The sequence below is a fragment of the Rhincodon typus genome, chromosome 19 (assembly GCF_021869965.1).
Source record: "Rhincodon typus isolate 14 chromosome 19, sRhiTyp1.1, whole genome shotgun sequence".
In the NCBI taxonomy this organism is placed as follows: Eukaryota; Metazoa; Chordata; class Chondrichthyes; order Orectolobiformes; family Rhincodontidae; genus Rhincodon; species Rhincodon typus.
The window spans coordinates 10,256,888-10,272,793 of record NC_063350.1 but is presented as its reverse complement, the minus strand read 5'-3'; the positions used below and the strand labels follow the sequence as shown (position 1 = coordinate 10,272,793).

The 15,906-nt window shown below is 41.5% G+C and overlaps 1 protein-coding gene across 2 annotated transcripts in view; it reads left to right on the top strand.

Annotated features, from left to right (window-relative positions):
* The window catches only part of hm13 (histocompatibility (minor) 13), a 53,624-nt gene extending 39,491 nt beyond the window's left edge, over positions 1-14,133 (top strand). The window contains exons 9-10 of one of the 2 annotated variants that reach the window (XM_048608224.1): positions 2,387-2,571; positions 13,196-14,133. In XM_048608224.1, the coding sequence (XP_048464181.1) occupies positions 2,387-2,534 (148 nt within the window). In that variant the 3' untranslated portion in view covers positions 2,535-2,571; positions 13,196-14,133. The remainder of the gene's footprint in view (positions 1-2,386; positions 2,572-13,195) is intronic. The other variant, XM_048608225.1, reaches the window with a different exon arrangement.
* Positions 14,134-15,906: the final 1,773 nt, after the last annotated feature.

Here is a 15,906-nt window from a genome sequence, read left to right as displayed (position 1 = left end):
CAACATGACCTCCCAACTCCTATACTTGATGCACTGACCAATTAAGGCAAGCATACCAAATGCTGCCTTCACTTAACCTATCTACCTGCAACTCCACTTTCAAGGAGCTATGTACCTGCGCTCCAAGGTCTCTCTGTTCAGGAACACTCCCCAGGACCTTACCATTAGTTTGCCCTTATTTGCCCTTTCCAAAATGCAGCACCTCACGTTTATCTAAATTAAATGCCATCTGCCACTCCTTGGCCCATTGGCCCATCTAAACAAGATCCTATTGCCCTCTGATGTTTTCTCCTGGTATCTGAAGAGCTGACTGTTAGTGCAATATTCTTTGAGGAGTGTCAGATTTTGTGCCCAGATGGGCACTGTTCACGTGTCTGCCTAGGTACGGATAGGATCGTCATTTTTTTTTTTAAACCGTGGAAAGCAACATGGCCATGGCCATGCCCATGCCCACTTCTGTTCAATCCCAGAAACACCTTTATTTGCCAGCAAAAGTTTGAGCAGTCAGAAATTTGGTAAGCCTTTTATCTGCTTAACCCACCAGTTAGAGGTCTGTGGAATTATGGAAATCCATGGTTTAACACTCCTGTGCAATTGGCTGATAAAGCATTCCCTTGGAGAGTTCGGGAACAGAAATGAAGTGAAGCAATGTACTGAAAAATTGTACAAGTCAGCTATTTTTAATTGAGGAATTGTTTGGATATCACTTGTATAGGTGAGCTTTCCCTATCCTTGCCTGATTTGGTTTGTTGTCTTAAACTGTTGGATATCTTGCTACCCTTTCCAAAGAGTAGATGAAAATGGAAGGAGAAGCTGGTCATCCAATTGCAGCACCCAGTATCTAGTCAGAGTTTCCCATAGATTTATAATGGATAAATTCAGATTGATAGGCTTTCTTTGTGAAGCTTCAACATTGGTGAGTTTGGTTTTAATGAAGCTGGGGGCCTTTATTGTGTTTCACCCCTCTACTTGCTCAATAAAAGACTATTATTAGTCCATGTTATTTTCACACACTGGCTTGACAAAGGTCTAGAAAATGTGTTCTTTCCCACATTTTCAAAGAGCAGAATAATACGTAATGAAAAGGTGTAAAGTGCTCATGGGAAACGAGGGTTTTCCTTTTGTCTCTGAATTTGATTCTTCCTGATCTGAAATGTGTTGACACGTGGTAAGGTACAGACATTACCTTGTGAGGAGGTGATGGCCTAAAGGTATTATCGCTGGTCTGTTTATCCAGAAACCCAGGTGATGTTCTGGGGACCTGGCTTCAAATCCTACCGTGGCAGATGGTGGAATTTGAATCTAATAAAAATCTCTGGAACAAAGAGTCCAATTGTTGATTGTTGGAAAAACCCATCTGGTTCGCTGATGTCCCTTGAGGAATGAAACTGCCATCCTTACCTGCTCTGGCCTTCATGTGACTCCTGACCCACAGCATTGTAGTTGACTCTCAGCTGCCCTCTGGGCAGTTAGAGGTGGGCAATAAATGCTGGCCTAGCCAGAAATGTCCACATCATCCTGTGAATAAGTTTTTAAAAAACTACATTCCCTTTGCCTTCTTCAGACAGCTGATTTTTCATGTTTGTATGATCTCAACTTGATTATTCACTCTGGGAGGTTTCATAACTCGAGCTTGATGCTGGCTGCAAAGATGCACTTGAGGGTTGTTGAATAATGTAAGCAGGATCAGAAACTTGAACTTTTCATTTTCCTTCTTGCCAAATTGCAAAACCTCAACAATTTATTGTTACAGATGAGACAATTTGATTGTATGTCTATTCTACGCCCAATTAATTAAATCAGTCTTAGCCTGGTAGTCAGAGGAGTCCAGTCTGTAGTCAAAAGGATTTGAGACTTATTCAGAAACAGATTTGGTTTTCAAGTCCATTCTACAACTGATGTGTCAATGACCCATTATACGGATCTGTGTGGCTATTATGCTTTCGCTGTACTTTTGCCTGATCAATAGCAAATTGGAATTCAAAGAAAGCTTTCTACATCTCTGTGACTGTAGACAAAAAAAGGAATGAAGGATAGTCTTTTGTTTATTTTACTTGTTCACCATTCCAACTAAAAGTGCATAATTTTTGATTTCCAGGATAGCAAATTCAGTTAATAAGTACAAACTTGTATGCATGGCTGTCCTTATTCAGACAAGGAAGTTTTTTGAAACCTTAAAAGAAGGAAATTCCTTCTAAATTGGTTCTAAATTTATAAAGGAATTCTGAATGCCAGGTTTGTATTGATGGGAGTTTTGAGATTTCTCCACGTTTGCATTTGCTTTTTTTAAAAGTTTGTTTGTGCACTCTTTCTTTACTAAACGTTCCTTTTATTTGTTCTCTTCTTTCCCTATTCCTGTCTCTTTCACTTTCTGTTACTCTATCAGCTACGAGTCTTCAGCTGAGATCATGCCACACACGCCAAGACTCACCCACTTCCCCACTGTCTCGGGCTCCCCTGCTAGTCTGGTCAACTCTATGCAGCAAAAGCCCAACTCCCCCCGCCGCAGGCGGACGAACCCGAGCCCCATGTAGTCATGTGACCAGGCTTGAGGAGCCATCAACGGGTCAGGTACACCGACTTCTTGCTGAGCTTTGCCTGCGTATTATTTCCAGCATGTTGCTGCAAAGCAAGTCTATTTAACTTGTGTGTTTGTTTCCTTTTCTCTTTGTGCGTAGTTTCAGTTTTTAAGAAGTTTCTCATTTGAAGGTTGGCCTGTTAATGCATTAATAAGCAGCTTCAAATGCATGCCCTTAACATGACCCTTAGCAAAGCTTAGCTGCCGGGCTTTTACTCGTGTGATGTGTGTCGCAGTTGCTAATTGTTCAGCATGGCCATCTCTGTGCATCCACTGTGCTGGTTGGCTTTATTTCAATGTTGACTCCAGTACTTTGCAAGCAGATCATGAAAGTGAAAGACCATATATTCACCAACCCACTTCCATAAGCTCTATTGTTTCACAAAAACGAATCACTGGAGAAACTCGACAGGTTTGGCAGAATCTGTGGAGAGAAAGCAGTGTCAATGCTTCAGGTCCAATGACCCTTCTTCAACTAATTGTAGCAAGGAAAAGGCTGGTATGTATGCTGAAGAGGAGGAGGAGAAGGGTGGGGGTGGGGGGTGGTGGGGGGTAGGTGTTGGGGAAGGAGTAAATGATAGGTGTCAATGGAGCCGAGAGAGTGAGAACAACAGTTTGCCAGATAAAGGAATGGCTAGTGGTGAGCCAGGAGAAAGAACAGCCCCAAATGGGAACCATTACTGGGTGAAAATAAGATGGGCTGATTTCACCATAGCCAAATGATGGCAAGGCCTGGTATATGGGCTTGAGGGAAGGATATGGAAGAAGGTGCTCTTGCCCTAAAATTATTGTACTCTATGGAGTCCTGAAGGCTGCAGGGTCCCCAGACAGAAAATGAGATTGTGTTACTCCAGCTTGCACCAAGCTTCACTGGGATCCAATGGTGGGTTGAAGTGGCAGGCAATAGGAAGCTTGGGTCATTTTTGTGGATAGAACATAGGTGTCCCACAAAGCAGTCACCTAGTCTGCGTTTCATCTCCCAGTGTAGATACCACATTGTGTAGTGAATACAGTAGATTAGATTGAGTGGAGTGCAGGTAAATTGCTGCTTCATCTGGAAGGTGTGTCTGGGGCCTTGGATGGTGAGGAGAAAGGAAGTAAATGGGCAGGAGTTGCACCTTCTGCAATTGCATGGGACGGTGCCGTGGGAGTGTTGGGAGTGGAGGAGGAGTGGACCAAGGTGTCCTGGAGGGAACAGTCCCTGTGGAAGACTGACAAAATAAGGGAGTGGAATATATGTCTGGCGGTGGCATCCCGCTGGAGTCAGAAATGGTGGCTAATGATCCTTTGGATGTAAATGTTGGAATTTGAAGACTGGGTATCCTTTCAGTGTTGTGGGAAGGAAGAGAAACTGGGAGGGTAGAAGTGCGAGAAACGGGCCAGACAATGCTGAGGGCCCTGTCAGCCACAGTGGTGAGGATTTATTGGCTGAGGAAAACTCAACTCCCAGTGACTGTCTTCAGCATATATACCAACCTTTTCCTAGCTACAGTCGACTCTGAAAAGGGGTCACTGGACCTGAAACATTAACTCTGCTTTCTCTTCACAGATGCTGCCGAACCTCCTGAGTTTCTCCAGCTATTTGTTTTTGTGTCAGATTTCCAGCATCTGCAGTCCTTTGTCTTTTAAGCTCTGCTGTATATATTGGATGAGAAGATAATACGCAACATGATCAATAGTCTGCGCTCCTTCTTTGGTTCATCTATCTGATGCAACTCATTCAAGACATGTTTAACTTTTTCATTGCCTTAGTCTCTGACATTTCAAGGCCGCAGTCTCTCTAATGGCCATTCTGTGTGCTGAATAATTAGAAATGATAAAACTACATTTGAAAATGGAATTGAGCGTACTATTAATATCAAAATTTGAAATATTCAGATGCATTTAGTTTAATTTTAGAAAGTTTTTAAATCCATCTTTATAAATGCCAGTGTTCAGTTTACATCAAATAACCATGTGCTTGACCAGTGCCAAAAAGTCTCTCTTTCCAGACACATTCTGTTCACCTTCATAGGGTCTGCTCCACAAGTGTTGGATTTGATCTTCAGCAGATGGAAAATGACTTGTTCATCAGAATCCATAACAGTTCTTATAATGATGCACCTGATCAATGGCAATGAACATACACTTACATGTTGATGCTTGAGTAGAGAGGGAGACATTACAACACAGAAGCCATTTCATCAATTGAAGTAGAGCAATATAGTAATCCCAGTTCCCTGCTCTATTCCATAACGCTGCAAATTTTATTTCCCTGAAGTGCCTATTCAATTTGAAATTAAGTTGCTGCTTTGCTGCTAATACACTGTGGTGCGGAAAGTTCTTTTAGTGTCCAAAGAGTATTTCTTGTATGAAAAAGTAAACTGATGACCATTTCAATCCTTTTGTGCCAATGCCAGGAGGTGAATGAGTGAAACATGCTCCACTTTCTTTGTCCCCAGATTCAGGATTATGATTGAGACCCCAGCTGTGTATGGAATTGAACATCGAAGTTGTTCTCAATGAAAATGAAATGCTGGAAATTCTCAGCAGGTTGGGGAGCATGAGATCATCAGAAATAGCATGAGCCAGACCATTCAGTCTGCTCTGCCATTTGACAAGATCATAGCTGATCTGATTGTGACCTTAACTCGACTTTCCTGCCTGTTCCTCGTAACCTGTTTCTCTTGTTAATCAAAATATCCCTAATTCAGACTTGAACATATTCAGCGAGCCAGCCTCCAGTCCCTTCTATGGCATCTGTGATGGGCAAAGCAATTAACATTTCTGGTGAAACTGTTATCTCTTTCTCTGACCATGGATGCTGCCAACCAACTGTGTATTTCCAGTATTTTCTGCTTCTATTTGAATTTCTAGCATCTGTACTTTTTATGAAATTTGTCCTGTGACTTAATTTCAACATACCACCAAGACTGACTAATTCAGCACTAGGAAAGCAGATCTTGCATTTAACTGGACTTTGTGCATTTATTGTCATGAAATGATTTTATGTCAAGTTTGAAAGACTGAAATTTTTGACTTTTCAAATGAATTCAAGGTGAAAAATTAGTGAAGCAGAAGTGTTGCTTTTGAGGGACCCTCTAGTTATAGGTATGTAGGGTTACAGGACTTTCTGTTAACGTGAAGAGAAATGCCAAGGTCAAGTTTGCTCCACCATTTGATCATGGCTGATCTATTCCTCAATCCCATTCACCTGGTTTCTCCCCATAACCTTTGATCCCCTTACTAATGAAGAACCTGTCTATCTCTGTCTTAGATATTATCAATGACTTGGCCTCCACAGCCTTCTGCAGCAGTGAATTTTACAGATTAACCACCCACTGGCTGAAGAAAATCCTCCTAATATCTGTTTTAAAAGGGTCGTCCCTTCATTCTGAGCTAGTCCTCTGATCCTAGTCTCTCCTGCTACTGGAAACATCTTGTCCACATCCACTCTATCCAGGCCTCTGAGTATTCTGTAAGTTACAACCAGGTACCCCACCACCACCACCAATCGCTCTAAACTCCATTGAGTACAGACCCAGAGTCCTCAGCCGCTCCTCATTTCTCAAACTGTTTACTCCTGGGATCTCCTCATCTGAAGACCAGCACCCACGCCCCCATCCCCACCTCCTTGACCTGTCCATCTTCTCTCCCACCTATCCGCTCCACTATCTACCTGCTATCACCCCCCCCCCCCCTCCATTTATTTCAGAGCCCCCATCCTCTCTCCCATTTCTGAAGAAGGGTCCCGACCTGAAACGTCAGCTTTCCTGCTCCTCTGCTGCAAACCTGCTGTGTTCACCCACCTCCACACAGTGTTATCCATTAGTCCGTGTCTGCTATCCTGAAAAAGACCCCTTTATCACCGCTCTGCCTTCTGCCAGTCAGTCAGTCAGTCAGTCCTCTATCCATGCCAGTACTTTGCCATAACACCATGCGCTGTTATCTTACTTCCAGCCTCCTGTGCAGCACCTTGTCGAAGGCCTTCTGTAAATCCAAGTAGATCTTTGTCTAACTTTCTTGTAATGTCCTCAAAGAATTCTAACAGATTTCATAGAATCAGAGAATCCCTACAGTGTGGAAGCAGGCTATTTGGCCCATCGAGTTCACACCAATCCTCTGAAGAGCATCCCACCCAGACCCATCCCCCTGGCCTTTTCCTGTACTTCCCACGGCTAATCCACCTAACCTGCACGTCGTTGGACTGTGGAAGGAAGCTGGAGCACCTGGAGGAAAGCCCCACAAACACAGGCAGAATGTGAAAACTCTACACAAACAGTTACCTGAAGGTGGAATTAAATCTACCTCCCTGGCACTGTGAGGCAGCAGTGCTAACCATTATGCCACTGATGATTCGTCAGGCATGATTTCATCTTGACTAAGCTGTGCTGATTCAGCCCTAATTACTATGCGCTTCCAAGTACTCTGCAGTGTAATCTTTAATAATGAACTCTTAAAACCTTAGCAGCAACTGAGGCCAAGCTAACCTGCCTGTAAGTTTCTGTCTTCTGCCTTTCTCCCTTCTTAAACAGGGGAGTACATTTGCCATTTTCCAGCCCTCTGGGACCCTCCTTGACTTCAGTGACTCCTGAAAAATCACCACCAATACCTCCACAATCTCTTTAGCTATTTCCTTTAGGACCCTGGGAGGTAGTCTATCTGGTCTGGGTGATTTATCCACTTTCAGACCTTTTCAGCTTCTCCTGCACCACCACCTACGTTCACCTCTGTCCCCTGACTCTCTTGAAGTTCTGGTACGCTGCTGGTGTCTTCTATCGTGAAGACTGATGCAAAGTATCTATTCTGTTCCTCTGCCATTTCTTTGTTTTCCATTACTAGCCTCATTTTTACAGCGGTCCAATATTCGCTCTTGCCTCTGTATCGTTTCATGTATCTTAAAAAAAAAAAAAATCTCTTGCAATCTTCTTTTAAATCAGTAGCTAGCCTACCCTCGTATTTCATTCTTTACCGTCTTAATGCTCTTCTGGTTGTCCTCTACTGGTTTTTAAAGGCTTTCTGATCCTCTGGCTTCCCACTAATCTTCACCACATTGCATGCTTTTTCTTTTGTTTTTATGCAGTCTCTGCCATTCCCTTCATCCATGGTTACCTCCTCCTCCCCTTAGTATGTTTCTTCCTCCTTGGGATGAATTACTGCTGTGCATATCAAATTACGCCCAGAAACTCTAGCCTTTGTTGTTTGACCATCTTCCCTGCTAGGTTACCCTTCCAACCAGCTGAGGGGGTCTGCTTGCCAAATCTTTTTATGTTGTACTTCAACCAGATCCAGCCTTGGGTCAAGTGTGGAATACGTGAAGGAGCTGGGTGAATTAATAATCCTTTGTGATCTTCTGTGATGGGAATTGCTGTCCCTTTGTCTCCAGTTGCTCAGGAGTTAGAATTGTGCAGAGCAATTAGGGCACATTTCCTTACAAACAGGGTTGCTACATCATGCAATATTGTGCAAGATGGTCTGGCAGCATCAGTGAAGGAAAAAAGAGCTAATGTTTCGGGTCCGCTGACCCTTCCTCAGAACCGTCCTGAGGAAGGGTCACCAGACCCGAAACATTAACTCTGTTTTTTCCTTCACAGATGCTGCCAGACCTGCTGAACTTTTCCAGCAACTTTGTTTTTGTTCCTGATTTACAGCGTCCGCAGTTCTTTCGGTTTTTATTGTGCAAGATGGATTGATTGAAACAGTGATGATGTCACATCTCTTAAGGGGTTAATATTTGAAGCACGAAAGTGTAGAATTATGAAAGAGCCCGACAGTGTGATTAATTTTGGATTGTTCCAGTACAAAGAACAGAATGGAGCAAAAGTCTTTCTTTTGTTTCCGATTTGTTCTCGTCTGTTCTCTTCAGCACCCCCAACGACCAGCACCACCTCCAGACTTCTGAGAGAAGCTATTCCTCCTCATCTCTATCCTAAATGGGCAGCTCCTTACTCTGCAGTTATACCATCTGATCTTAGGATCTCCATAAAAGAGAGCCACATCTACTGTACCAAGTCCTGTAAAAATCTTACACATTTCAGTAAAGTTGCCTTTTTTTAAACTACAATGCGTGCATGCCCAATCTATTCTACCTGCTCAAGGAAAATTCCTGCATGCCCAGGATTAACCATGTAAATAATTCTTCCCTTAAAGGAAGCAAAACTGCTGTCGGTATTCCAGCTGTGGTCTAACAGCTTGTGTAGTTTTAGCAATGTTTCCTATTCTTATACTGCACCCACTTTGAAATAAAGGCTAACATTCCATTTGCCTTCCTTGTTACCAACAAAACTTAAATGCCAGTTATTTTGTGATTCATGCACGGAGATCCACAAATCCCTCTGTGCTGCAGTTTTCTGTAATCTCTCTCCATTTAAATAATATTCAGCTCTTCTCTTCCTGCCATAGTACTTAACTTCACATTTTTTCACATTCCATCTGACAACTTTTCTTTTCCCCCACTGACTTTACTTTTTGGCACCCATCTGTAGATTTCGTTTGTCGTCCTCCCTACTTGCCTTCCCACCTGTTTTTGTGTTATCCACAACTTGACTCTTGTGCATTCACTTTGTTCTCACAATTCATTAATATATGTTGTAAACTATTGTGGCCCCAGCATTGATCCTTTTGGCACTTGTAGGCTGCCAGTCTGAAAATGCCTCTTTTCTCCCACCCCCATCCCAACTCTGACTAACCAATGGAAGACAGTCCCATATCCATGCTAATACACTATCTCGAACACTATGGGCTCTTAACCTGATGAATTAGCCTTACATGTGTAGTACTTTATCAAATGCTTTTTGGAAATCCGTATATATTATACCTACTGGTTCTCCTTTAGCCTGCTTTTTACCCCTTATTAGAATTACAATAAATGTCTCCGGCATGATTTTTCCCTTCATTTAGCCATTCTGATTATGCTTGACTGTATTGTGCATTATTAAATAGATTCTAACATTTTCCCCAATAACCAGATGTTAAACTAGCTGGCCTATAGTTAAGATAACAAGGTGTAGAGCTGAATGAACACAGCAGGCCAAGCAGCATCAGAGGAGCAGGAAAGCTGACGTTTCAAGTCTGGATCCTTCTTCAGAAAGGCCTATAGTTACCTTCTTTGTCTCCCATTTTAAATAAAGGTGTTATATTGACAGTTTTCCATTGTGCTGGGATGTTTGCAGAATCTAAAGATTCTTGGAAGATTACCAACTGTGTATCCACTATCACTGGAGCTACTTACTTGAAAATTCTAGGATGCATCCATCAAATCCAAGGGACTTATCCATATGTAGACCTTTAGCTTCCCTAGCACCTTTTCTCTAGTGGTATGTTATTGTATTTCCTCCTCTCTGCCCCTTAATTATTTGGTATCTTTGGAAAGCTGTTAATGTCCTCTACCATGAAGAGTAATGCAAAGTATTTATTCAGCTTTTCTGCCATTTTCTGGTTCTCAATGATTATTTCCCCAGCTTTGATCTTTAAGGGGCCTAAGTGCACTTTGACCTTCCTCTTTATATATAGAAAACAGCTCTTACTGTTTGTTTTAATACTACTTGCTCGATAACCTTAGTTTATTTTCTCTTTTTGATCATTTTTAAAATTGTTTTTAAACTTTCCCAATCCTCTACTTTTTGCCACATTGTTTTTTTTTCTCTTCTTTCCTTGGTTAACTGTGGTTGATTGATCCTCTTCCTAGAATCCTACTTCCTCACTGGGGCATAAACCTCTGTCTCTCTTGTTCAAGAAACTCTGCAGCCTTGAACTATCTTTCAGTCATTGACCACATTAAATCGCTTTTTTTTAAAAGAACTTGATTTATTAGATCGGATTTCATTCTGGAATCGGTGACTTGCCCAGTAGTACCATCAGCTGGGGTCACCTGTGCTCTACGTTGCTCCCCTCCCCGCAGCCCCTCCTGCATTCTCTGCCTTGTCCATAAACACTCAATCTCCATCACTGCTACAAAGATCAGTCCTGCCTTTTGAAGTTTCAACTCCCAAAGATGGTCACAGATATTTTTTGACTATTTACATCTCACTTGCACAATTTTGTATACTCATTTTGTCGCACATCAATACCTTTCTTCCATTCATCTTCATGCTTTTAAAATCCACCTTCAGAGTCATCTAATTGCTGTATCCTCTTTGACTACTTTTAAATTTTCAGTTTTGTTGGTGTCTCATTACATTATTTACTTTCATGCCTAAGCAGTTAACAACACATACATTGTCTGCACCACTTAAAACTTAACTGAATGGAAAGAAAAAATCAAGTCTAGCCTTAAGCCATTAAACATCAAGCAATATCACTGTTACCATTGAGAAATTAACACTAGTGATACTTCTGACACTAAAGCAAAAGCTGTAAATGTTAGCTGAAATGCAACTGAGGAAAGTGGGGAATGTACAGTAAGGTTCATTAGCAATTCAAGTGGTTGTGAATAAGCAGGTTAACATATGAGGTGGGAGTTGAAACTGAAATGGTCTGCCTTTTTAAGCATTTCCTATTGGCTGTGTACCTGTGTCTTACCCTTTTTTTTCAGGAAAAGGCTGTTTACAACATCCAGTGGATCAAAATCTTTGTGATTTATCTTGGGGGATCAGAGCAGTGTAAATCTAACATTTGCATGATTGCTAGGTAATAGTGGTCTTCTCATTGTGGCTTTGTAACTTGACATTGTCTTGAAGTGAAACCAATAGCCTTTATGTGGATAGTTTACCTTGGGCAATCAGCAAACCACTAACTGAAACTGTCATTGAGTATCAAAGGAATCCCATCTCTTGTGGTTCCTTTGTTTATACTTCCCACCATTGACTTATTGAACTTGTAACCAGTCTGCTCACTAAATCATTTGCTGCTCTGAGAGGGGAATGAAAAGCCTATTTGATTGTTGCACCGCGTGCTGTTTGCATGCAGCCCTCTTGTCCAATGATGTCGAAGTAGAATTAACTGAAGCAATTCAGTGTGCAGCAGCAAAGAGAAGTCAGTATGATGGAGCAAAAGAACGTTTGGTGAGATCAGAACTCCTTTTCCGCAGAATGTTATGGAATGGAGTATAGTGCTAAAAGGATTTGTCGAAGCTGATTCGAAATAGTATTTAGAAGGGAATTGAAAATCATCTCCTTCAAATGTTTATCGAGGTGTGAGGAATGGCATTGACTAGCTAGTTATTTTGTAACAGCTGCCAGTACATAGTGGGCTAACTGGGCTCCTTGTCTGCTGTACTTTTCTATGAAAGATGAGTGAGAGAGAGCTTCTTGTGTGAGGCTTGGTGAAGACCTGCGGAGTTCTACTGAAGGAGTCCAAAAAAAGAGTTATCATTGCCACCATCCAAGTCCCATAGACAGCATTAAGATAGTTTCAGGTATACGCCATTGATGAAGTTCAATGAGGGCTAACCATTGCCTGAACACTAGAGAGAACTTCCCTCTTCTTTGAATAGCACTAATTATATCTTCCTGAAAGTTGCATCTCAATTTCCTCACATCTATCTCTCCTACGCCTGTTGCCAACCTGCCCCTTCAGAAAAGTTGATGGCTGCATTTGTAAATTACCTTTTAAAATCAAATGTATCTCCTTCTTATAGAGAGTTCAATGCTGGAGATCTTAAACCTTGTACTTCTCAAACCTTTTCCGCACTGTGACCCCTATTTTTTAATGCTTTTAAAATTGTTCACCCAGTTGAGGGTGGAAGACTTGTTCAAGGGGTGGTGGGAGAGAGAGAGAGAGTCAGTTTGTACTGTGTTGAAACCCTGAACTTTGCACAATTTGATCTTCCAACAACTTTGACTAATTAGTGACCAATAAATCCAAAAACAAAATTCACTAGAAACTTCTTTACTGAAAGATTGTGATATCTTTTTAGGAGAAACTGGCTAATATCTAACAGAGAAATACAGAATAGATATATCTGCAGGATTACTGGAGGAAGTTTGTGATGATCATAAGTAGTAATAGCCAGGTTCAGAGGTAAACTCCAAATTGAACGTTGGAGGAGGCTCAATTGACATGTTGATCTCATCTCCTTCCTTTTCTCACAGAGGACATATTTGTATGCTGGAAATCATCAGAGCTCTGAAGAGCCATCTAGATTTGAAATGTTAGCTTGCTCTGTCTCCACAGATGCTGTTTGATCCGTTGTGATCTCCAGCATTTCTTGTTTTCAGCACAGATTCCAGTATCTGCAGTAGTTTGCTCCCACACTTGTATCCTGTTCCCTTCCCGAGCCTGTGGCCGCTAAGACATGTACGTTGGTGCTCCGTAACTGGTTTGGTAATATGGAATACTAACCAGAAATCAAATCCTCAACCTCTGCTCTTAAAGCCTCAATGAGAAGAGTGCTTTTCTTTATGTTTTGTTCCTTTTTAATAACATCAATTTCTTTTGACCATCATTGCTGTTCCTCCTGCCAAATCAATTCTTGGTGTGTTATTCAGGGCAGCTAGTTATAAAACGCAAGCCAAACACTTCATCAGAAGAGACAAAGTTAGGAGGACTAGGGATCATACTGCATCAGTAATTTTAACTCCTGGAAGCCAGAGCTGTAAAGGATATTGGGAAAAATGAAAGCATTTCATCTTCTATCTACATGCATTGATTTTGATAATCTTCCAAATGCATTTAACTTCTATTTTGTTTCAAATGTAGGTACGAAGAAAAGACTGCCCTCTGTGACAAAGAGTCTTTGGATGAAGCCACCGACGATTTGAAAGAAAGCAAGAAGGAGCAGTAACTGGAGAGGCCATGGATCGATCAATTTCTTCAAAAAAAAAGTCCTCACTCCAAACTGCCTGCTTTGTGTTCATTTCGTGCAGATGCCATATTGTACTGACATGGTCATGTGTCTTGCGTCCCTGGCAAATTATGGGGAAACAAAAGTATTTTATTACATCATGCTAGAGTGCTAGTTATTCAGTTCTTCTTGAGTGTTTTCTATGAATGTGCCAACTGATTTGTTTTTAAGAGAAAAAAATAACCTGAGGGGTTGCACCAGTGCCTATCTGTATTTTTTAATTTATTTTGAATAAATTAAATTGATCATGACTTTTTGAATTCAAAGGTGCCAGTATTTTGTTTTGTTTTACAAACAAATGCAGAAAACTGAAGTTTTTAAACAGCTGTACACTAGTCCATGTTGTAAAATGTGTATTTTAATGAAAAAAAAATACCTCAGCTGTTGTTTTTTTACATGACTGCTTTGGCTCATAAACTGTGTGTTTTTAAAAATGAATTTGGGGTTTATATACACCACCTTTTTCAACACGGTGACTAATGGCAAATTTATAGCGCATTATCTTGTGCACATAGAACACCCATTTGGGCTGTTTAATCAGAAAATAATGGGATTATGTGCTTATACATACTATAGTTTTATAGATGAGCTATTTGCTGGAACTTTTTTTTTGTTTAAACTAATGGACAATCTTAATTTTTTTTCTGCATTTGTTTCGCAAACAAAAGATGATCTGAGCTCCGTTTTTACAGTGGCAGCAGATGAGATGCACAGATTGTAAACAGCAATTTAAAAGAAAAATCCTTTGTAGCTTTGATTCTAACAAACAGCATAAATATGAACTATGAATATATATGTACTAGCTAATGATGTGATATCTGTCTGATTGTGACTCCTACAGCATAAGCTTTCACCATGGGGTTAAAACAAACATGTATGTTTGCTGAATGTGTGTGTTAATATCATGTCTGTAGAAGTGTTTGTGGCTTATAGAAAGCCAGAGTCTGATGCAGTACATGTGGCAGTTGTATCTTGTTTTGCTCTTTGAGTTCTGTTTGTCTCAGCCACAGGAAGACACTGACTGGTCCCTCCTGTACCTGTACCAAGTGAATTAACTATGTATGCCTGAATGGTGCATGCTGTGAATGGTGGAAGAGGGGTGGGGAGGGTTGGTATCAGAGTCAGCCTGAGCCCCACTCTCTCTTGATAGCCATCTCTGTGCAGGTTCTAGCTCAGGCACTCGTGCAGTGATCAGCATCAAGATGCTTTTGTCTATTGGAACTGGAGTAAAAGCATATCCTGGAATATAAGTTGTTTTCAACCTGCAAAACTCTTCTGATCTGTGCGTCTCAACATATCACAGGTGTGTCCTTTAATGCAGTGAGCTGTCAGAGAAATTCATAATCTTTTCTGGATAGCCAGCATAAAGTCTCCACTGCTGCCACCATGTGTATCAAGCTAATGTAGAAAAAAATCCTGTTTTTTCCTCCATTTAGCAAAACAATTATGAACTTTTTTTTCCATCCCTGGTTTAGGCCCAGCATTTCTTTTAAGGTTTTCCACATTTACCCATGTCGGTTTATATCCCTCTTGGCCTGCAGAGGGAGCACGTGCCAGGAGCTCTGATGTTAACATCTGGCTGCATGCTTCCCTGCCCAGTGAGACTTTGATTAATTAAGGTGTCACAGGGATTTTGTTTGCCCTTTCTGTGTGCTGATCCATTGAATTTTCTTTGTATTGCACCCCCTGTGTACATTGTGCTTGGAGGGCAGCACGGTGGCTCAGTGGTTAGCACTGCTGCCTCACAGCGCCAGGGACCCGGGTTCAATCCCATTCTCGGGCTACCTGTTTGTGGAGTTTGCACATTCTCCCCGTGTCTGCATGGGTGCTCTGGTTTCTGCCCACAGTCCAGAGATATGCAGGTTAGGTAAATTGGCCATGGTAAATTGTTCATAGTGTCCAGGGGTGTGTAAGTTAGGTGGATTAGATATGGGAAATACAGGGTTACAAGGAAAGCATAGGGGGATGGATCTGAATGGGATGCTCTTCAGTGGGGCAGTGTGAACTTGTTGGGTCAAATGGCCTGTTTGCACACTGTGGATTCTGTGATTGAGCGTTAGATCTTGGAATGGACCCCAGATACAGTAGGAACCTTCAACGTTTAGGGCATGAAGATATACTGTGAAGTGACACAGAAAAATAGGCTTTGCTAAATGGATGCAGTAAGATGAGCTGAAAAACCTTCCTTATCAGTACTTGATAGGTCTTTCCCCCTGTAAATCAGCACTGGCACGTTTTTATAATTTAAACAGGCCATTGTTGTATCATAAGTGCAGCATCACTAGCTTAAGAGTTTGTTCTGTAACTAGAGAATATTGTCAGGCATCACTATCTTTTGCATTTGTGATAAATGCACCATGTTAGCGTTCATACCACAGAATTTCAAAACCCATTCCTGATTCCTTCTTGCTTTCCCACTTTAACATAGTTGGGTTTGGGGAATGCAGGAGGAGTGGGAGCCTTGTGGGTGGTAAGGAAATACCGTAGTACGAAGATGGGTCAGGCAAGACCGAGTAGATCCGTGGATGGTGCCCTATTTTTAAATATTTTCTCAAAATAACTACTA